General features: G+C 33.2%; 3 protein-coding genes across 3 annotated transcripts; 1 reads left to right on the top strand and 2 right to left on the bottom strand.

Moving 5' to 3' along the window:
- Positions 1-563: 563 nt before the first annotated feature.
- LOC145627401 (photosystem I chlorophyll a/b-binding protein 5, chloroplastic-like) lies at positions 564-2,896 on the bottom strand. Its single transcript, XM_081679794.1, has 6 exons — positions 2,635-2,896; positions 1,979-2,111; positions 1,630-1,742; positions 1,437-1,538; positions 979-1,067; positions 564-827 (listed from the first exon to the last, which is right to left on the bottom strand). The coding sequence occupies exons 1-6, from the start codon at positions 2,838-2,840 to the stop codon at positions 688-690; spliced, it is 783 nt and encodes a 260-aa protein (XP_081535920.1). The 5' UTR covers positions 2,841-2,896; the 3' UTR covers positions 564-687.
- A 569-nt stretch (positions 2,897-3,465) lies between these two features.
- On the top strand, positions 3,466-6,744 carry LOC145627400 (GDSL esterase/lipase At4g26790-like). Its single transcript, XM_081679793.1, has 3 exons — positions 3,466-4,623; positions 4,812-5,301; positions 6,161-6,744. The coding sequence occupies exons 1-3, from the start codon at positions 4,258-4,260 to the stop codon at positions 6,352-6,354; spliced, it is 1,050 nt and encodes a 349-aa protein (XP_081535919.1). The 5' UTR covers positions 3,466-4,257; the 3' UTR covers positions 6,355-6,744.
- A 3,580-nt stretch (positions 6,745-10,324) lies between these two features.
- On the bottom strand, positions 10,325-16,654 carry LOC145627399 (dihydroxy-acid dehydratase, chloroplastic-like). The gene is made up of 15 exons (XM_081679792.1): positions 16,500-16,654; positions 15,301-15,864; positions 14,670-14,741; positions 14,529-14,576; positions 14,000-14,154; positions 13,734-13,928; positions 13,548-13,659; positions 13,334-13,403; positions 13,171-13,229; positions 12,940-13,063; positions 12,708-12,778; positions 12,474-12,575; positions 11,060-11,140; positions 10,751-10,909; positions 10,325-10,666 (listed from the first exon to the last, which is right to left on the bottom strand). The coding sequence occupies exons 2-15, from the start codon at positions 15,844-15,846 to the stop codon at positions 10,616-10,618; spliced, it is 1,845 nt and encodes a 614-aa protein (XP_081535918.1). The 5' UTR covers positions 15,847-15,864; positions 16,500-16,654; the 3' UTR covers positions 10,325-10,615.
- Positions 16,655-23,963: the final 7,309 nt, after the last annotated feature.

Here is a 23,963-nt window from a genome sequence, read left to right as displayed (position 1 = left end):
GAGAGGCTATATATGTGGTAGGAAATGAGATGGATAAGGGGCCTACTTATCCCAGTTATTCATGACCAAGTGAGTCATCTTAATACAAGTATGTTGTACTGGGCTCTTGTTCTACTGGCTTGCTCGAAACGGGTTGGACCATAAACCCCCCCCCCCCCCCCACCCCCCTCCGGTCCTCCCACACAAAGGTTAAAAGTAGGGTTTGGTCCTTAACAATTTTAATATCAAAATGCAACACGCACTCATTGTGTCATCAACGTCTCTTTTGACAAAACCAATCCAAAAGAAAAGCGCGATCAATTGTTTTCCTTTTCCTTTATTACATTCCATGTACAAGTATATCTTGTACTCCATTAGTATAGTTATCTTGGTAAATTAAACGAAATGCGAAACATCATATAGATTATGCTATTTGACCCCTTTGTTCCTATTTATTTGCTACATTTGACTTTTCACGGTCTTTAAGACACGTCTTAAAACATAAATATCTCTAAATTCGTTTATGCAAGTATTTTAAAATGGTGGTATTGTAAAGTAAATATTGCAACAAATCCAACAAGATCTCACGAGTAGATATTATTTCTTATAGAACAATGATAATTTGTGGTCTACTTCATATTGATCATGTTACACATTGAATAACTTTAGATATTCAATCACAGAAGAAAAAAATAATGTAAGAATGAATTATGTTGAGGAGGAGAGTGTCTGAATGATAGTCTTATGCCATGGATCAGAGAGATGCTCCACAAGATTCTCAATTGGACCAGTATGTGTTACATAAGCTTGCACAAATATGCCTAACATAGCTATCATGGCCAACCGTCCTGAAAAACATTTTAATTCACACTTAATCATCAACATCTATAAATAAAGTCCAAATTTTGAAAAGCTTTTATATTAGTATTATAGAAAAAAAATAAACAGGAAACATTGATCTTGGAAAATTAAAATAATAATGAACAAACAAAAACTTACCATTTTTAATTTCTTTGAGCTTCCAATCATGAGCGTTCTTTATATCTTTGGCTAGCCCAAGAGGGTTTAAAAGTGGCCCACCTGGGTACCTGTTTTTCCAAATATATAAATCATCTAAGCCAAACCAGAAAAATTGTACATTTGTACTCACAAGTTACTTTGATTTTTTTGGTGCATCTATATTGCTCATTTGTATACAAGTTTTTTTAAAATAGTTTGGGAAATAAATAAGTGAGTAATGTGTGTAAGTTGCTATGTGTCTATAAAAATAATTTAAATAATATAAGAGTGGTACGGTATAATATATAACGGATGATAATATAACTTAGTCCTTATAAGGTAGTCAAAAAATAGAACTAAATAAATGTAAATTAAACTTAGTAAAACACCTCAAAACGAAAAAAAGAGTCAAATTTATAACAGATGAAATATAAAAAGATAATTATAATTAAAATTACCCAGGTTCTAAGCCCCCAAATGCTGATTCCATGCCAAAGAAAGGACCATCAGCTTGTGATCCAGGATTAACAAAGTCCATATACCTTTTAGTTTCCACAAATCTGGCAATAGTTTATAATTAGTAAGGGACTTAAGTTAAATTACAGCAAATGAAGAGTGCAAAATCTTGGTAATCTTGCCAAAACAATTTACCCCATTAAGACTAATTGGATAAACAACAAAGTTCTTGTGCTAGCAAAGTCGAATTTGGTTGCACCAGCCTCGTACCACACTGGCAATCTACTGATCCCTGTAGTCCGAAGCAACTACATAGAGTTGAATAGACTTCACGTGTTAGTGTAAGACTTGTAGCTAGTCAAGTTCAAAAAATAATATTCCCTTCGTCTCATTTTACTTGCCTCAATCAACCTAACAAAATCTATACGAGTAACAAAAAAAAATGGTTATGTGCAACAGTTTACAATTGTGTTATATAAAGAATACGAAAATTACAATTCATTTGTCAAATTTTACTCATCATCTACATTGCTCAAGTACTTACATCAGTGAAAAGAATGCCAGCAATACCAGCCATAGCAAAACGGGCATGAACCAATTCAGCCTGAACATACCACTTTAAGCTATCCGGGTCCTCTCCCAATCCAAGTGGGTCGAACCCGAAATCTCCTGCCAAACTAAGCAAACCAAAGCCCATAAGTTCAAAATTATAAATACAAATGGACCGACCTACTTAAATTCCATAAAAAAAAAATTGCACTATTAGCTTGATATTAATTTTGTTAAGATTTGGTCTAATTTTTTTTTTTTTTTTAATTATTTCTCTAAAATCTTACCGTGTTTTTGCATTATGTATCAGACTGTCAGGGAAAAATAAATAAAGTATTAAGTGAGATCTTGCGAAATTCATTTTAAATGTGTCCTACGGAATACAAATGTCTAAATGTTCATTAATCTATACAATTAAAGCAATAAATGAACCGAATAATATAAGGTTGTTCCGAATTGATTTGGTCGATATCTTTATCTAGTCTGATTATGGAATAAGTTGATGAGAACTCATCCTTAATAACATGATAATGCAAGAAATTAGCTAATGTTCAACTATGAGATTGATTAAGCAAATTTTAGTAATCAAAAAAATTATTAAGAAATAAAAAGAAACAATCTTTTGTCAAAAAAGAAAAGAAACAATCATACCTTCCATCAAGGTGAGATGGAGGGTCAAGGCCAGGAAGCCACGTGGGGCGTGCTTGAGCTTGAAGAACAACTTGCCTAGTTAATCTATAATTAGGAGTAGCTAATATTATAGAAGATTTGTACAAATTGTTTGTTAAGAAAGATGATGTACTAAAATTACAAGGTAGTTGTTTAAGAATGTTTTTTGCTACAGAAGTAGTTGCCATTATTTTTTCAATTTTCCTTGCTTAATGCCAAGCTACTCGAGCAATATATGCCATAAAAATGCTTCACATTTTACTTGGTGGCAATGAGATATATAATGGGCCCAACTTATCCTATTGTAACCGTAAGAGCAACCTATCCCGCCCTTATGGTTTTTAATCTAAATTCAGGTTCGGTTACCCGTTAGAAGTTTAACTTGACAAATCGTTAAATTGAGACCGTATCTACAATTTTGGTTAATCATTTTACTATTTAATTGAAATTTCAATTCGATAATGTTAATAATGGTTAACCCACAAGTTTGCTACGACCACAACTTAAAAACACAATATGTTGGAGAAATAAATTCATTTATACGAACTTTTAACAAGATTGCTCTTATTATATTTTGAATATAAGAAGTATGTGTGTACTCAAAGATTTTCCTAAACAAAAGAAGAGTTGCTTAAATCCCAGAGATGTAACAAAAAAGTGTATGAACCTTCAATTTATGATATGCTGCATATTCGCTAACAACTATGCTATATATATTAAATACATGTCATTGATCACTCTGACGTCGAATCATTAACCAGCAGACATGGAAGCAGCATGCACCAGCACCAACGTCTTCGTCCTCATCTGTATCCACAAGACCACAATGTAACAGTTTAGTGAAAATGTGAAGGTGCATTTAATCACAAAAATAATGCACGTTAAACGGAAATACAAATGGTTATCATGCATTTCTTGAACTGTGATAGCAATGAGGACATACAAAGGGGTTTTAACCGTTAAAGTTTAGCTTAGCCTATAACAGTTTCCACTGCCTTTTCTTCTATCAACCTTTCTGTATCTGAACTTCTCATTTCTGACAGTAATCAGAGAACTTCTTTCTGATGAAAGATAAATGCTCTTCAATACACAATTGACAGTACATGCATTTAGCAGAACAAGAAATTATAATGATGAAAGCATGGTAAGTTATACATGAGGAAGATTAGCTATTAAGTAATGGTAATACATATGAAGTATTAAATACAGAGTATCAATTATTTCCCGCGTCATAGGTTATATCGATCAGTTATAATAACTCCAACGACGCGTGCTCGTATAACTGTCAAAGTATATAATCTGAACCTAATGCACCCATCTGTAAACAATAACAGGAAGCAAAACTACTCCTTTTTAACTACCACAAGTCACAACATAAGTCAATTCCCTCTAATAACAAACTACACCGACAAATTTCAAGAATTCCCTCTTATTGGGCTTTTTCTTCTACCATCTTTTCATCAAAGGAAAGAAAAATAAAAATACAAAAAAAGAGCAGGGAAATTCTTTTAGCATTAGCCTATTTCAATTTTCAATAAGCAGAGTCTAACCCCAGCAGATCCAGCGTTTTAACATTGAAAAGAGTGCACATAGGACTAAACCCACATGATACACAAGGCTACCTTTTGGCTTCTCTTTGTTAAACTACTACAATACTTCCTAGCCATTGATGCTGAAATTCCGGCGGTCATTGTCTTTGGGGATTCCTCTGTTGATACAGGGAACAACAATGAGCTCTCCACAATTTTGAGGAGCAACTTTGAGCCATATGGTCGTGATTTTTTCGGAGGCGAACCCACTGGGAGGTTCTCCAATGGTCGTCTTCCATCAGATTTCATATCTGAGGCATTTGGGCTGAAACCAGTAGTCCCTGCATTCTTGAATCCTAATTACAAAATAGATGATTTTGCTACAGGAGTTTGTTTTGCATCAGCAGGAACAGGGTATGATAATGCTACGTCTGATACACTAGTAAGTCTTCTAACTTCCAAAGAAAATGCAAACATTCTACTATCGCTACAAATTCTTGATTCATAAAGTGTTGAACCTTCTTAATGTGCTTAAATTTGGTGTTCTAGCTCCAAGAGTTCAAGTCGTACCTATATAAGGATGAATGTATAAAAAAAAGCTAACATATTGTGCATAATTATAACATGCAGTCTGTTCTCCCACTATGGAAGGAAGTGGAGTATTATAAGCAATACCAGCAGCAGCTGAGGGACTATCTTGGTGATGACAGAGCTAACACAATTCTTGAAGAAGCAGTATACCTAATAAGTATCGGAACCAATGATTTCTTAGAGAACTACTATGCACGCCATAAAAGACGATTGGAATTTAGTATTGAAGAGTACCAAAACTTCCTCATTGGGATTGCTAGTGACTTCATCAAAGATCTATATAATCTTGGAGCTCGTAGAATATCTCTGGGTGGCCTACCTCCAATGGGATGTTTGCCATTGGAAAGAACCAGAAACATCATGTTTAAGCGTCAATGCATAGAAGAATACAACCAGGTAGCTAGAGAATTTAATATGAAATTGGCAAATTTGGTCGACAGGCTAAACACAGAGCTGAAAGGGATACAGCTATTGTTATCAAACCCTTACGACATTCTCTTAGAGATGATTCAAAATCCATCTTCTTTCGGTAAGATATTTTCACTTAAAACTGAAAGGGTCTAGCCTGAAAAGGGTGAAGAAATGCAACAAACATTTCCAGTCACATGAAACATCATGCTATTTACCTTTTCAACTAACGTTTTGCAACTGCTAGCTGGCTTTAGACTCAACCATTGGGCAGTTAAATCCTTAAAATCATATACAGCACAACATAATGCATTAAATTTTAAGCTTCATGGCTCACATTTTTCATGAAAACATCTTGCACTTACATACAAAAATTACTTTTCAGTTTAAACCAAACATGAATTTATAACCTTTCTTTTTAAGTAAACTTGCAAGAAAATACCCTTATCAGGCCTTATATATACTGTAAGACTGTAAGTCAATTCTTGGAGTGAGTTAATAAAATGTAACTCTGTTTACAACTGTTTTATTACAAATTTTATTTTTAACAGGAGAATACAAATACGAGTAGTTATTATTTATTTGCTATTACAATTCTAAAGAATTATCTTACTACTCTCCATCCATATTGTAGTGCCTAATACAATTTTCATGGTCAAACTTCAAAAAATTTAACTGAAAATTCTCATCAATCTATACGAAGCACAAAAAGATGTAATGGACAAATGTATGTCAATTTGTAGTTTTATAATATAAAGTTTATAATTTCTATTAATACTTAATTAAAGGCATTGATGGACAAATGTATGTCTTGAAGATTATGCAAAATAAAACAGGCACTACATTTTTGGACAGAGGGAGTACTTTATAACTGCAAAACTCAACTTAATACAACCTTTCACTCTTCCTTTTGTAATCTATATTTGTGGCAGCACATTCAAGTAATTAATGCATATGGATGCTTAATTTCTTATTTTCAGGATTTGACAATGCAGATGTAGGATGTTGTGCCACTGGATATCTTGAGATGGGTTATATGTGTGATCAACTCAACCCATTCACATGTAGAGATGCTGATAAATATGTATTTTGGGATGCTTTCCATCCCACTGAAAGAACAAATGGTCTTGTAGCTGCTCATCTGATGAAGAAATGGTCAACCAAGTTTCTATAATTGACAACAAGGTATATGATCCCCTCCTACAATGCAATGAGGCATCATATGCATACCACATTACATCATAGTATGACTGTATAACACAATTTTCATCAGGCACCTTAATCCTTACTCCTTGGAGTACATAGTCTTGTTAATTCATTGTCTAAGATCCTGACACAGAATCTTATTGGAAAAAAAAAATGAAGAGAGAGATGCCTCCTATTTCATTCCCACGCTTCCCAACTTTGACAAGCAAAATGATTAAATAAGTTCTACTTATTCTATTGATTTATGAGATATTCATGTTGATTGCAGGTTCGCAAGAACTTTCATATGCAGTTAACAGAATGTAAAGCAGAAAAACAAGAGCCTACTTATGATAGAGTATTGCAACAATAAGCAAAGGATGGCATGAACCTTAACTGCAGGGTGAACATCACTTCGGCTCCTTGGGAAAATGCAATTTGATCAAGGAAGGAAGCTCAGCTAAATCCACCTTTGATTTTCCAAGCAAAATACTCTTCAATTTATCATCACAAATGACAAAATTTTTGTTTTGTGGATCCTGCATAGACACACTTCTTGTCAGCATCAAGGCAAACAATGTGTCAAGAATCAAATGTACTATGATAATTGGAGGACAGGAACTGTTGTTACATATTTGCTCCCCTCCTTTCTATTTATTCCCTTCATCAGTTCATTTAACAGAATAAAACTAGGCAACATATCTAAGATTCCTTAATATATAAGGTAAGATGAAAGAGGTTCCAAAGCATGAGAGTATGAGACAAGGTCACACTAAAAGTATACAAATTGTATATTTGGTACAAGTTAAATGAGAGGTAATGATTACTTGAGCATACTTTTCCATGGAATGTCCTATTGATATGTTTATGATACTGTATCTCCACTCCCAAGCATGTGTTTTTCTTCCTAAATTTTCACTACCATTTGGTAATACCTTTAGAGTAGGGAATGAGAATTAATGAAGAAAATAACATACTTGGAAATGAAAAGCAGTAAAGTTGCATACTTGGAAATGAAAAGCAGTAAAGTTAAAAACAAAAAACAAAACACAGACTCATTGAAATCACCTCAATCTATGACCTTGTACCAAATGGACTGAAAGTATAGCAGAAACTATTAATTGAATATCTAGAAGGCAATATGAATTTCTTTTTTATCACTTCCAAGTTCCAACCACATAGTCTAGCTAGCTCCAATAAAATATCCATGAAAAATAAAAATGAAGAAGCTTGGATTTAATTTCCATGGGTCTAAAGCCTAAAGCCTAAAATCTGCTCCACATAAGTACAGAAATTTTTGAGGCTAAACTTCCACAGAAAAAGCAGCTGAAAGTGAGGCAATACACTGTAAATGTTAAATTATTTACAAATAATATCTTCTGACTAAACAGGATCTAACCATAAATGATTTTAAAATATTCTGATAACAGCAAACATTTAAATTTGTGAAAACAAATCCCCTAGATCATCAGAAATAAATATTAAAGAGGAACCATTTAGTGTAACCTGGAGTTTATTTGTCTTGATGTAAGACCAAACTCGCATGAAGCACCCCAAGCGAGAAATCTGCGATTGACCAACAAACTCCCGCAGAGTTGATGGGAGATTTACTAGATCAATCAAATTAGCAAGCTTTTTTGGATTGTCTATGACACTTTTCTTCAAACGAGGTGGCAGCATTTTAAATCTTCCTGGCATAAATAAAAGTATGTTAATAATTATCACCAGCATTATCAACTTCTGTTTCTATGCTTTCAACTTTTCAAGTATGTAATAGAAAACATTTTTTTGGTGCCGATAAATCTACTAAAATTATATACTTCTAGAGTACATCACAATGATATACAAAAGACTACTAGATGATTGTTACAACTTACAAGTGCACAAGTCCAACCAAGAAGCAGTAAGAATTGCCTAGACGGCTAGACTAGGACCTTTTGATCCATCCTCATAGAGCTTAGTAAGGAAGGAAAAGAGAGGACTTCTTCTTTGTCACTAACTAATTCATATAACATGCACTAGCAAAATATAGAATGAAATTTAGGAACTAAGGTTGGACCAATTTCAGGATAACATTTCATTCACAGCTTATATGGATGAATTTCTATGTCAGCTTGAAAGTGGATGTATCATATATGGTGTAAATTTTTCCCCTCCAAATTAAGGGCCTTAAAAAAGAAGCACATGAGTGAAATACCACATAATAACACACAGTTCTTTTAATCAAACCAAACAAACAACTAGAATTTAGAATTGGAGGTCCTCGACATATAAAATACACTGAATATTCAATTCTAAGAAATGCCAGAAAGATATCATGTAGCGACTTCTAGATGTTCAAATATCAAGACTTTCTGCGAAAACACCCTAATTGTCCTCAATCATTTTGTTATCCCCCAGTACTCCAAGTCAGAATTTCCTCCATAAGTTTAGCTTATAGTTAATCATATTTTCTACCGTTATTTGGATGTCAGTTAGCTTAGTTGGTAAGGTTTTGGAGATAATACGGGGACTTCGGATTAAATCTTGCCTACAATATCTCCTTTGTAGGTCTCTATACGCCAAAATTATAATTCCATAAAATAACTTGAAACCCCCACAGTTCATCTTTCAGCTTGCTGTCACTAACATGGAAAACCCATCTCAGAATTTGTACTTATACTCAATTAATTTGAAGGAAAAAGAAAAAGATATCACCTTTAGTCAAATTCCAAGTTTTAAGACAGATAGGTGCATCATTTAACAAGGTTGTAACTCAGAAAAACAGAGCAAATTCAAAGGGGACTTTTATCAAACACTTGTTGTGCATGCTCCTTATCACTGCTATTTAGTATTCAATCTTGCAAACATGATAGTGATAATTGATTTTATCGATCAACAAGCTCAGAAAACGGTTGTAACTTAGTGTATCATTCACTATAAATAAATAATTAAATTTAAAGAGAAATTAAGGCTAAAGAAGAAAAAACCTGGGGAATAAATTTGGAGCGGCGCTGATTGGGAAGAACAGCAGGCAAAGAGAGAATGTGTTTTTAGCAAGGGTTTTGCGCGCAACCTCTCTCCAAACTTGCTGACAGTTGAAATGCTATTGCCGTACTGCTGGATTTTCTGTGTTGGGCGGTTGATAATTTGATATCAATTTGTCGTGTAAAAGTTGAATTGAAAAAAAAAAAAAAAAAAAAAAAAAAAATTCAAAGATTGGTGTGACAATTAAATTAGAGTGATACGAGTATTTGTTAGGAGCAGTTTATTCACTTGATTTCTCTTACGAGTTACCACTTATTGAATTTATTTAATCGTTATGGAACTCACTTGAACGTCAAGATAGCTCTAGACTGTGTCTAATTGTGCCTCGTGTCAGGGCCACGTGCTTTGGGGTTAGTAACCCCGGTCCATGAGTTTTGTGTCATGTCGTTTCAGGCCGAACTTTTTAAATGTTTGGCCTGTGTATGTACGGCCCAAGCCAAGACACCATCGTGTCGCACCTTGCTAAGGCTTACGTGCCTAAGCAAAATTACATTTATTCTAGCGCATTTTTTTATGCCAAATTATGTCGCACCTTATCGTGTTTCTCCCAAATAAAGGTGGCAGTAACGTGCCATGTAATGGACCATGCCAAGCCTTGGGCTGATCCAACCCAATGTCATCTTTACTTGAATGTACCTTTACATCCCTTGTTAACCCTTATCTAAACTTATTTGGTGAATAGAACATGACGTGACAATTTTAATTTCAAACATGAGCTTATTATGTGGTAAGCCAGAGGTGTAAGTGAAAGCCTAGAGAAACACTATTACTCTTGTAATTCCAAGACATGTTGCAAATTTTGATAAACTTATCCCCTTGATTATTAAACATCCCTGTTGCTCTAAAGAATAAATGATACTAGTATTCAACTAATGGTGAAAGTTGAAGTAGAAACGCACTAGGACATAGAACATGCAAAAACTTGGACTTAAAAACATGCAAAAACTTCGGTGAATTTATTTTTGCCCAGCAACTTTAGCATAGGCATAATTTCAATCAATAACCCCTTTCTCCTCCAAAATGCTGAGTTGCTCAGCGTTTCTGTTCAACGAATACTAGACCTCATAAAACGCACAAGAGACTAGATTACAAGCACTAAAACTACACCCGATAAACAAAATGCTCAAGCCTACAAACATCTGTGGGAATTTTCAAAATCCCACACTAGAATCAAGAATGCGAGTTGTTTTCGCTTTGGATTAAATCAGTGCTTTCTCATCTGGCTACTCATCAGTTACACAGCCCCTTGAAGCTGACTGCACATTCTTGATATACTGAAAATGAAGGAACACAACTGTCAGCAAAATTACATGAGTGTGGACTTTGTTAGAAGGGTACAAGGAAATGCAAGATGATACCTTGTACAGTACTCCCCTGTTAGCTTTGTATGCAGGTGCAGTCCACTTTTTCTTTCGCTCCTCCATCTCCTTGTCTGTCAGCTGAACATCCATGATCTTTTTCCCTACGTCAATCGTGATGATGTCTCCATTCTGTACCAGACCTATTGGTCCACCCTCCTAAACATTCCGAAAAGTAGAATAGTTCAAGATCCTTCCATATTGTTTTATCTAGAACTTTGCAGTTATTAAACCACACCCATCAAGGCCTAAGTTGAAAATATTATTAAAAGAAAGAGTAAACGCTGAAAGATGAAGAATTGTGCATACTTGTGCTTCAGGGCAAACATGACCGATAACAAATCCATGTGAGCCTCCTGAAAACCTTCCATCAGTAAGTAGAGCCACATCCTGCAACAATCCAAAGCATGGTAATGTTAAGCATTGATTCAAGAAAAAATCTGATTTTTCAACTATATAGATACAATACTAACAATAGTACACCCTTTTGTTCTTTTGGATTACATTACTCAAACCTGAGTATTAGTGTTAGACACGAGTACCGTGAACCTGTCCAAGTGTCACTCAGATAAATAAATAAATTAATTAAAAAATAAAATAAAATAAAATAAATCCATGTTTTCTGTTCTCTGTCCGGAAATAAGTGTCAACTCAGGTCTCAGAGAGGAAGGATCTAATAGGGGTACTTGAGGCAAAACAAAGAGTCAGGTTAACATAGCTTTTGGCATTTTATACGAAAATCCCTTTTCCTTCAAAACTGGTAGCAGTAGTGCTTGCTATATACTTTATATTTTCCTTTATCAAATACATAGAGAATTACAAGTACTAAAGGCCACAAAAGATTAAATACATACTTTTGTAAGTAAAATAACTACGTAGTAGACACAGAAGCTACATGAATGTTGGACTGACCCTGACAGGGCAATTGGTATGTGGGATGGGAATTGGGGAATAGAGAGTGGGAGTGGGATAGGGATTGGAAATTGATATTTGGGAATTCATAAATTAATTGACAATTTCTTGTCTGGTGGATTGATAGAAAAAGTAGGGAATAAACACCAATTTTTAAATACATCGTTACATATTCTTCTCCTCTTCCCTTAATATAGCAATGAAGCCAATTTACTCTTCTCCCAATTCCCATCCTCAACACCTGCCTCTCCTTGCGTAATAATACAGTGAGAAATGAGGTCTTCATTTCCCATTCGCAATTCCACTATCATTTCCCATTCCTCTCTAATAAACATGGGAAATAAGTTAAGTTAGGAAATCATTTCCCATTCCCAAGAATCCCAACCTCATTTCCCATCAAAGGAATACTCAATGAAGTGAGTGTTTAAAAGGGAAATTGGAAAGTAAAATCTCTTCCTTCTTTTACAAAAGATGTCATCATATCATGTGTATTTTGTATATGTCAATGATGTTAATTAATCAGGTGAGCATCTGGGATGAAATCATATACATCTAACAAGATATGTGAAGGGTTACACTACTATCAGTTATGATGAGCTGACCCAGAAATAAAGTGATATAAAACTTGCTGATGCCGGTAACCAAAGGCTGTGAGAGTCCGTTTAGGATAAAGAATAAACAGTGAGATTATGCCTAGCAGAATGCCAACATTAACATTAATAAACCAAAGCTTCTAAGGAGGTTGGGAAGAGTGAGATCAAGATTACATTATTTCAGGCACAATGCAAGCATACAGATCAGATCAAAATACCTTCCCCAGTCCTGCACCCATTATAGCACTAGTAGGTGTCAACATTTCAGGCATGCCAGGTCCACCTTTTGGCCCTTCTCCTCTAATGACTACTACTTTACCCTGAAAAATGTTTAAATTAATAAGTAAGCAGCAAATACATATGAAATATTTCGATCCCCTCAAAAAAAAAAAATATGAAATATTTCGATCGTTCAGTCACTGTGAATGAACCAACTATTGCACAAAAAGTACCTTGAAACTCTGAGGGTCTTCTGAAATAGCAGTTATCATAGCTTCCTCTCCTTCAAAAACAAGGGCTGGACCTGAAAGTTTATATGATAAGAAGTTTCTCAGTTGCATTAATAGATCTGGTGAGAAAAAAATTAGGAAAACCCTGTTTGTTCACAACTTCACATAGTTCTAAAATAAGAAGGCCGTGACATTTATAATAATCCAAAAAGTGCTTGGCTAGAAGGGAAATTACCAGAAAAATATAGTCCTTCCTTTCCAGTAATTTTTGCTACAGAGCCCTCTGGAGCAAGATTACCATACAATATCTGTATATGCCCCGTTTCCTTAATGGGGTTTGACAATGACCGTATTATTTGCTGAAACATATTAACAAACAGATTAATAAATTTATTAATAAGAAAAACTAAAGAATAAAAGTTTTTACACGAATAGTGAATACTAGCATGGAAGATATGCATCATACCTGACCTTCAGCCAAGGCTGGGAAGAGTTTGGCATTCTCTGCCAATGTTTTCCCGGTAACTAGACAAACAAGAAACACAAAAGGTCATGACTTTTAAGATAAAAGATTAACAAAAGCAAATGACTTGAAGCAAAAGCATGTCCAAGGGTGCAGGAAGAATTACCAGTGATGCAGTCCCCATCTAGAAATCCTAGCTCAAGAAGGTAGCGAATCACTGCAGGTGTGCCACCAACCTATAAAGATCCATCAGAAGAAGTATAAGCTACAATACTGAAAACAAAACAAAAGCTCACCTAATAGCCCAAGTAAGGAAATTATCATTTGGCTACAAAAGTCAAAATTTAAAGTTTGGTCAAGGTAAGGGAGCTCAAATGTACCTTATGTAAGTCTTCCATGACATACTTTCCACTTGGCTTAAGGTCTGCAAGGAATGGAACCTGATCGCTTATCTTCTGAAAGTCATCAAGAGTTAAGTCTACACCAACGGACCTACAAAGACACAAGAGGCCTATTAGGCACCAATTTCAAGCAGGCTACAGAAATTACACAGCAGCATCTCTCACCTGGCAATAGCAATTAGATGCAAGACAGCATTGGTCGACCCACCAAGGGCCATCACCACAACCATTGCATTCCGCAGAGATTTCTCAGTTATTATGTCTCGTGGCTTTAAGTCCATTTTAAGCAGTTCAAGGAGATATTTTCCAGCAAGACGGCATTCATCTAGTTTCAAAGGGTCTTCAGCTGGTGTTGACGAGCTTAAAAAGAGAAGGGGGAATTATAACTCAAGAAAGAACAAAATCTCAACTCTATAACGTAAATACAATACCTGTAAGGAATAGACATTCCCATGGCCTCGATAGCTGATGCCATGGTATTTGCAGTATACATACCACCACAAGCTCCTGCTCCAGGACAGGAATTACGGATGACATTCATTCTTTGTTCATCATTAATAGACCCGCTAACGAATTCCCCATAACACTACAGAAGAGTCACAAAAAAAATGAAAAATTGCACATATGCACTTAAAGGTAATTGCTTTAGTTCAGCAACAAATTACAAATTTAACACAAAACATTTATCATCAATAATAGTCCCCCAAACATATTCTAAATAATACTACAGCATGAAAATCTCAAATGAGCTGCTTAAGTAGTAGAGTTAAAGAGTTATAGCATGCATTTCTAGCAAAACGCTGCCATTCATTCAAAGTAGAAATACAAGGAAAGATAAATTGACAGCATGATAGTTGTGCATTAAGGTGACAAGGAATCCTTAAAATCCAGCACATTTACTAAAGAAGATAAAATTCAAATTCAAGGAAACGAAGGTCACAAGGAAAATTAGCTACATACCTGGAACGCATTAACAATGTCCAATGTATTACCTTGAAAATGACCAGGCTGCAAACCAAAATTAAATAATAAATAAAATATGGTTTTACAGAGTGGCAAAGAAAGATGAGCAATACAAAGTTTCCAATCTCCAATCCTGACCTTGATCGTACCACCATAGACCATGATGCCTGGCCTATTAAGGCGTCCCATAGCCATGATTGTACCCGGCATCTGTAAACAGCACAATCATCAACAACGTATAGGCAGTGGCCCAACTTACAGGCTACAGCATACTTAACCAAACTCGAGATAGCATTTTATATAAATACAAAGTACTTGTTTCAGCCTCAAAGAAGCAATAATATATTTAGCAAACAACAGGATACAGGGACCCAATTTTAGAAATTGGATACTGAACACCTTCAAAATTTTAAATTCAAATGAGAGTCAACATTTTGCATTAAACATTTATCTCATGTGTCACATTACCAAATAAAATGATTCATCGGTTCTCATTTACATAAAATTTTGAGCAACATATATGTATCAAGTGCTCTAATTTCAATTTTATGCATCACAGAAACAAATAATCAACACACGAATGAATTATTCACAAATTACAACTTCAAAGTAAGTCACTATTCAAAATTTTTAGGTTATCCATTATAACAACCCTTATGTTTTAAATCCCACAGATGACAATACACTTGATAATGTAACTCAGCATGAAAGGAAGATACTAATCTCGATCACCATAGACAAGTTGATGACCACAAGAAGCAATACTTACATTTTTATCACATCCAGGGATAGAGATGTTTCCATCATACCATTGAGCAGACATAACCGTCTCAATACTGTCAGCAATCAAATCCCGTGATTGCAAACTGTAACACATGCCTCTAGTACCCATCGAGATAGCATCACTAACACCAATAGTGTTGAACCTAAAGCCAATCATCCCGGCCTCTTGGACTCCCTCTTTCACTGCTTCTGCTAGCTCTAACAGGTGCATATTGCAAGTATTACCTTCATACCAAACCGATGAAATACCAATCTGAGGTTTGCTCATATCATCTTCTGACAACCCCACTCCATAAAGCACAGCTTGCGAGGCACCTTGAGACTTAGGTTCAGTAATGCGAGAGCTGTACTTGTTGAGCTTCCCCCCTGTGGATTCTGATGTAACAACTGTCTGTGGTTCGGCTGCTGGACTTGAGAGTGTAGAGACACATTTCAAAGGCCGATAGCTACGAGCATTCGGAGCTAATCGTTTTGAAATGCAGGGAGCAGCAAAGTTTGAACCCACATTCGGAACGACAAGAGCAGCTTGCATCTTTGCTGACTATTATAGCTGTATAGCACAAGAGAAAATTAGGTAAAGACATGGGTACAAACACTGTAATTATGGCAAGAAATTTATCAATGAGAACCAAATTACAAAAACAACAATGATAAAACTTCGTTATCATTTACTACTACAAATATTCCACCTGAAAAACTATAATTAATTAACCATTAATTTCTTAGCTCGAATTTGGACTAAAACTAACGGCTCGTTTGGTAGGTGGTAATAATATGCCAAGAACAACAATTTACTCTAGGTTGAACGAATTCACACATGAAACAACAACAATCAAAGAGCAATAAGCAACATTAAATGGGTGTTAAAGTCAAAAGGGTTACATCATAAATTTAAAACAAACAAATTAAATAGCAATTTTATTCTAGGATATGATAAAAATTGCTAAAAAAAAAATAAAATTCTTTAATTAAGAAAACTAGGCTTTCATTGGGTCCAAATTGAAAAGAAAACAGAAATGTCATCCTAAAATCTAACCTGGGTAATGCTAGAAATTGCTTAAAAATCAAAACTTTGATGATTTCAGCCAAAAAAATTAAGGATACTCCGTATAATACATTGAAATGAAGCTAAGTACAACTTATAATAAGGAAATTAATCAAATTGAAATAAAAATTCGGAATTACCTTAATACTGTTGAACTCTGACCTTAGATAAACCCAAAAAATGAAAGTTTTAGGTGAGAAAAATGGCGGACGTAAAGAAGCGAGGAGAGAGAGAGTGAGAGGGGTTTAACACAAGTACTGGAATTGAGTAATCCAACCAATTATTTAAAAGTGAGTGGAAAGTGGAATCAGTTTTTGGTTGTTGGGCTTTCAAGTCTTTTCTTTTGAGATTATTACGGAGTATCATAGTCCAAACTAGAATGCCGATTTATAGGGAAGTCCATGCTAATTATCTTAGTAATTGGTATACACTAGACCCTAGTGTAGGTAGGGATACCTATACCCCCCTCTAAACGATGCGTTTATCATGTTACCCACATCCCATAATCCACTAACCTATTGTAACTACCCACCATTCTCTCTAAAACCTTCTTCTTCATTTCTCTAGACTTTCTCTCTCATCAAAACCAGAAAATATGAACCAAAATTGCTTCAAAATACTACGAAATTGCTTCAAAATACTACGAAATTGCTTCAAAATATTGCTAAATTCCTTCAAATGTCTACATTTGCGAAGAAATTCAACAATCACAACAACATTCACAGAAAGAGTAAGTAATTTTACTAAAATTTTTTGTATGAACCTATTTTTTCTACTACGTATTTCATTTTGAAATTACATGTTCAGAAACATAATCTAACTTGATTAGAACTATTTTATGCAAAAATCATTAAAATCTACTATGTTTTGTGTTTTTTTTTTTTTTTTTTACAGAACCGAAAAATATATTTCGAAGTAGAGAGATAAAGAGAATGATGATTCAGAGAAGAATCCTGTTCGTTGAACACAACAAGGTATAGTCTGAAGAAGCGTAAGTATTATTTCAAAAACCTATTTAAACAAGAGTAGAAAAATTTTTAAAAAAAAAACAGCGAACAAAAGTCTCAAGTTGTAGATCTAGAACTTTTAAAAGATATTAAAAAGTCTTATGGTATAGATGTTAACATTTCTACGATTCCGAGTTAATATATGAACATATATAGAATTATAAATGTTCATTTGTATATTTGAATTTATTTGAGTTTATATTTGACTTTATATGCCTAAATAAATAATGTTCATTTTTATGATACGTTATGCACATTTATGAAATGCATAAATAATCATTCATTTGAGTTGAGAAACTGACTTATTTATTCTATCAAATCTTTTGATCATTTATGAAATTCATAATGTTCATTTACATATAAAGTAATGTTCATTTTAAAATATATGTTAATATTGGTTCATTTCAGTTTACATATATATTTATATGCCTAAATAACGAATGTTCATTTCTTTTATACATTATGCTCATGTATAATATTGATAATGTTCATTTGTATGCATTAAAACTAATATCTTACAACCAATCTAGCTATATTGTAGTGATGTCCAAAGTTACACATTTGATATAAATTTGCACATGGAATTGAAGAATATGTAGTTGTTTTGGAGAAGATAAAATGGCTTAACAACGCTGATTATACAAACTGTGGAGTATACATTATGAAGCATATAGAAACATTCACTACTAAACTTAATGAGAGTTAGATTTGTGATTTGAAACCAAATAGTGTAAAAGTGATAAATGTTCAATAATGTAAGATATATTGTTCATTTATATAGGTGGACCAAATTAGGAAGCAAGGATGCGGAACTGATGCTATTTGAAGAAAAACACTAAATATAGGTTAAATAGAAGATAAGCAAAGAAGTTTGCAAAGGAATAGTACATGTTATATGTTCATTTATGAAAGTGTATATGTTCATTAATGAATGTGTATATGATCATATCTTATATATAGTTTTATAGATGTTTTTTTTGGAGGAAAATAGACTTATAGATTTTATTTGTTAAAAAAATTATTGTAATTGATATTTCATTTTAATCTTTATTTGTATGAAAAAAAATATATAATTTTTAGGTTTTATAAATTGGTTGTTGGTTCTTTACTTTTGTTCATTTTCAAATTGATAAATAATCATTTACATATGTTGAATTTTAAAAAAACAATATACTAAAAAAGGTACTATATAGAAACAAATTCTTATGTGTTTAACACTTGAAGAACTTTGAATAAGAGCACCTATCATTTATTGGAACCGTGGGAGGAATAACTTAAACATTTGTCGATTGAACATTTCTGGAATGGGGTTTAAACATTTCTGGATTGAAGTTTGAACAATCCTGAGTTGAAGTTGGAACAAAGCCAAGAACTACGGGTGGAACAAAATATCTAGTTTGAGATTTTGTAGACGCACTAGTACTCTTGGATTAACTTGATCATCATTTTTAACACCAACACCACCTTTATTTATAGGAACATTACATTGAGCTTGAGCAGCAGAAACACCAACAACACTTTTATTTATAGGAATATTTAAATCCTTCGACTGCAAAACAAATTAAATGATCATATTAAAATATATAAATCTTCAATTACAAACACTTAAATAAACAGATAAGAAAAACAAAACTTTAGCAAGATATGAAATATCAGCTTTTTTTCCCAGTGCACAAAGTTTTGATATACAATTATAAATGAACATAACAAGTTTCAAAAAATGATCATATTAAATCCTTTAAACACTAAATCCTTCGCCTCCAAATAAAAGTTAAATGATCATATTAAAATATATAAATGTTCAATTTCAAACACTTAAATAAACAGATAAGATCAAAACCTTAGCAAGATATGAAATATCAGTTTTTTTTTCTCACTGCACAAAGTTTTAATATACAATTATAAATGAACATAACAAGTTTCAAAAATGAACAATAATTAACAAATACAATGTTCAATAGCAAAATTGCACATGATCAATATGGAAAATTTTGACACATAATATTATCAAGAAAAAATGGTAAAAACAAATAATCATATATGACATAAAAAAATTAAGAAGTACAAATGATAACACATAATTGATTAATTTAAAATATAAAAATGATCCAAAAAAATAAAAAAAAATTAAAAGCATACAAACAAAATCACGCAATTTTCAAACATAGAGCAATGAAATAAATTGAAGCAGCGAAATATTCATAACAAAGTATGAACAATCCAAAAACGTTCATCATAATCATAATCAAAATTTGAAAATTGAAGCAACGAAAAGAATAATAATACATAAATTAAGTTGAAATAAACAGAGCATTATAACACAATAATGTATTGATGATAAAAATTACAAAATTATGATTGTAATTACTCACATTGTTGATGAATAAACGAATCAATCAATCGAACTCTAGAAGACGGAAACACACTTTCGTAATCACGATCGAAATTAGCAGAGGAAGAATCAGCCATTGATGATCAACAACAATTATCAAAATCGTAGGAAAAATAAACTGCAAAATTAGTATAAAATCAAATGAAGAAGATGAATTAACCAGAGAGAATGTAGGTAGAAAAATGGAAATTGATCAATTGAGGAGAGAGAAAATATTGGGTTTAAAATCATTTATATACATAGCTTGAATAATAAGAAACAAGGAATTAAAAAAAAAAAATTAAAAAAAAAGGAAAGAATTGAAGCATGAAGTAGCTCGTGAGTACTCCCCGCAAGCTACAAAACGGCGTAGCATCAGGGGTGTAGGTAGACCATCCTACACTAGGATGTAGGGTATAATTTTCATTATCTTAGAAGTATTTCATTTTCTAAATATTGACCATCATCATTTTAGAAAGTCATACAAATTTTAACAAGTATCGGAGTAATATTTTGTTAACTACACATGGTTTCTCTCGTAAAAGGCTAGAGGTACACTAAGTGTACAATATTCTTTTGTACACCACCAATTAAATTATGCCAAATCAGCTAGCTTAAGAGGGAAATTAAAAATAGAAGAGGGGAAAAGAGGGAAGCTTGGGCGGGAATAATTTCACCCATTTACCGCTTATACAGATTGTGGCGGTATTATTTTCATTGGGCAGCAACTACAGCAAACAATTAATGTGGAATAGAGAATTAACTTTCCCAAAATTCTTATGAATATCTCAGGCAACATTCATCTTCTTCCCCAAAATTATTTCGATTGACATGACAATTTGAATATAACAACTATACGAAGGGGAAAGAAATTCTGTTAAAGAAAAAATCATAGGTAAGTAATTTTTTGTCGATTAAGTTTTCGATTAAATTGAATGTTTATTAATATAGGGTGCCATGGTTTTGATTTTATAAAGATAGAATTGCAATAAGAAAAAAAGAATTTATATTGTTGCAATTAAAAGTGGAAAAGATTGAAGTTGAGATTAATTGGAGCTTTTTTTTTTTTTTTTTTGAGGATTAGCGACGGCAGCAACAATGGCGAAGACACCTAGCAATGTCAGGGGATAAGTGTTGTTTGCGGGTTCCAAGAGGCTTCGTGGTTACAAGCCACCTGATATTGCAGAGGCAATGGCAATTGAATTTGGGCAAAGGCTTGGGAAACGCTAGTACGCTACAATGTGACAAAAAATCTAGTGGAATAAGATTGCAAAGCTATTGTTTCAAGGCTAGACAAAAGCATCTATTTTCTTTACTGACCTTGATAATATCCTAGACAATATTCTCTTGGTGTGTTTGTCTTTCGATTTTGTGGGTTGGTCTTGGTCTCATGTAAAGCAATAAGGTAATTTCGTAGCTCATCATTTAGATAGAGTACATTCGAGGTTGAATAAGTATGGGTCAATCATTGTCCAGAAGATATTACTCCCTATGTACTCGTGGACAATTTGTCTACTACTTGTAATTAATATACCTCCCTAGGTTTTCGTTAAAAAAAAAAAAAAATCGAAGTATTTATTTTTTAATAGGGTTTTTATGTTTTTTGTAGTATCATAATTACATTATTTGAAGGAGATGAAATTTGTGGCAATTAATTGGCCAGCGAGGAACAGTCTCTACATATAATGTAAACTTATACAACACCCTACTTTTAAGGAAACAAACTTAAAAGTTAAAACTATATGATTCCGCAAATACGAGTATGATATATTAAATTATTTTTATATAAAAAAAAATGTAAATTAATATGAATTATTACATTTGTCTCGTTCAAATTACATGCCTTGGGAATTTGTTTTCAAGGCTTCAATTTTTATAGCGCTTAGGCCTAAAGTAAATGGTCATGAAAAAATTATGAAAATAGCTTTGGATTGGATTCGAACTTGGATCACGTAGCAAACAATAATTCTATAAACCAACCATGTACTGGGTATAACACGTGTTTTGAATGAAATATATATTTTTATGTATGACACCATGTGTGCGGATGTCAAATGAATTTCATTACACCGTTAAAATACTGTATGATACCGTTAAATATAATATGATCTTTTATTAGTGCAAATTATTGTAGTAAGGGTTTAGGATTAAGGGTTTAGGGTGTTAAATATAATAGGATGATAAAGGTATTTAAATTTGTTGTAGTTAGATTATAATGGTATTGAACTTTGTTATGGTTATATAACTTAATAATATGTATTAACAAAAATCTACATAGAATTCTTTTTTTTTTTAGATGTACAACTTTCCAAATGGAAAAGTTTCTAAGTGTATCACTTTCGTTTATAAATTCTATAATGATTTCTTCTACATATTATCGAATTTGACTACGTGATCGATAATATTTTTCTATTTCCATGTCTTAAAAAATTGTGTCTAAGGGCCTGTTTAAATTTACTGAACTGGACTGAACTGAAGTGATTGGAGCTGAACTAAACTAATTGGAGATGAGCTGAACTGAATAGAGCTTAAATGAATATTTTATGAGATAAGGAAATTATATAGGAGTAGAACTAAACTTGACTGAACTAATTTGAGCTGAACTAAACAGAATTGAATAGTACTGAACTGATTGGAGCTACACTGCACTAAACTGAACTGAGTTAATTTTAAACCTATTATAATATGAAATAGTAACGATTATTTATTGGTAGGGAGGTCAAATTGTAATTATTTTTACGTTATATGTGTTTGTAGTAAATTTTGAAATAGAACTTTAATTTAAAAAACAAAAAAACATTACTATAGTTAATGTATCTTGCCATTTACATTTAATTTCAGTTCAGTTCAGTTCAACTCCAATCAGTTTAGTTCAGTTTCTAATTTTCTTCTCTCATAAACAATTCATTTCAGCTCTGTTCAATTCAGTTCAGTTGTTTTCAGTAAATCGAAACATACCCTTAGTTAGTGTAACTTGCTATATATGTTTGATTAACTCTAACCTAAAGTATTGTTTGTAATCATTAATGTATTTAAAGTATCAAACATTCACTAAAATGATTGTTTTATGTAGTTATTCATGTATTTATAGAATCATATCCATAAACATGGTTTATATTCATTAGATAATTGAGTTAAGTTTAAGTGGGGCGGGGTACATCGTACATGTGATATGTATGAATTCATTATAGAATTTACAACGTTTTTTAGGAGGGGAATATAGAAATATGGGTAAGTTACAAATTTTTTTTTTTTTAAAAAAGAAGAAAACATAGATCACCTTACTATGATTGAGAGATAAAAGTACAGCTTACGATTATCAGTTTCAATTAATTTTTTTATCTCTCACCTTAGGTTGTTTTGATTTTGAAATTATTTTTCCTGGACGGAAATGGTTTGTCCAATTACAATTCCGGCAATAAATTCAACCAAATTCCAACAATAAAGTCAAAGAAATATGAACAAATTCAACGAAATTTATACAAGTTCAACAATATTATAATTTAACAAGCTCATATTTTTATAAAAAATTATTAACATCAAATTAATCGTATTAATTATAAACAACGGCAATGGGTCACCACACGCCGGCACGACGGTAGAAAAACACCAGCAACATCAAAGATGGGACAACACCGCAACGGCAAACCTTGGTCTTCATATAAGAAATACAGAAATCTTGTTCAACAAATAAGAATTCGGAAATCTGTCACTACAAGAAAAGGGCCGTTTTGCGACGGAAATAATTCGTCGCAAAATGGCAAAATTCCGTCGCAAAGTGACTTTGCGACGGATTTCCGTCACAGGCATGGCGTCGCTCGAACTTTCGTAGCAAACAGTCCTTTTGTGACGGAATATCCGTCGCAAAACGAATTGCGACGGATTTTGCGACGGAAAGGTAGTTGTAGCTGAAAACAACATTTGCGACGAAAATTCCGTAGCAAAAGGAATCATTTTGCGACGGAATATTCCGTCACAAATTTTGCGACGGAATGTATTTCCGTCGCAAAATGGATTCTTTTGCGACGGAATAGTCCGTCACAAATTTTGCGACGGAATTTAATTCCGTCGCAAAATGAAGTTTTTTGCGACGGATTATTTTCCGTCGCAAAATACTCCATTTTGCGACGGAATTAAATTCCGTCGCAAAGTTATTGTAATTTTAATTTTTTTTTTTTTTGTATTTTGTTTTTTTTTCCTGGAACCTGTATTCCTGCAATCCTGTT

Source organism: Chenopodium album, chromosome 4 (assembly GCF_948465745.1).
Source record: "Chenopodium album chromosome 4, dcCheAlbu1.1, whole genome shotgun sequence".
Classification (NCBI taxonomy): Eukaryota; Viridiplantae; Streptophyta; class Magnoliopsida; order Caryophyllales; family Amaranthaceae; genus Chenopodium; species Chenopodium album.
Note: the sequence above shows the minus strand (reverse complement) of the source record. Positions and strands in the feature narration are given on the sequence as shown.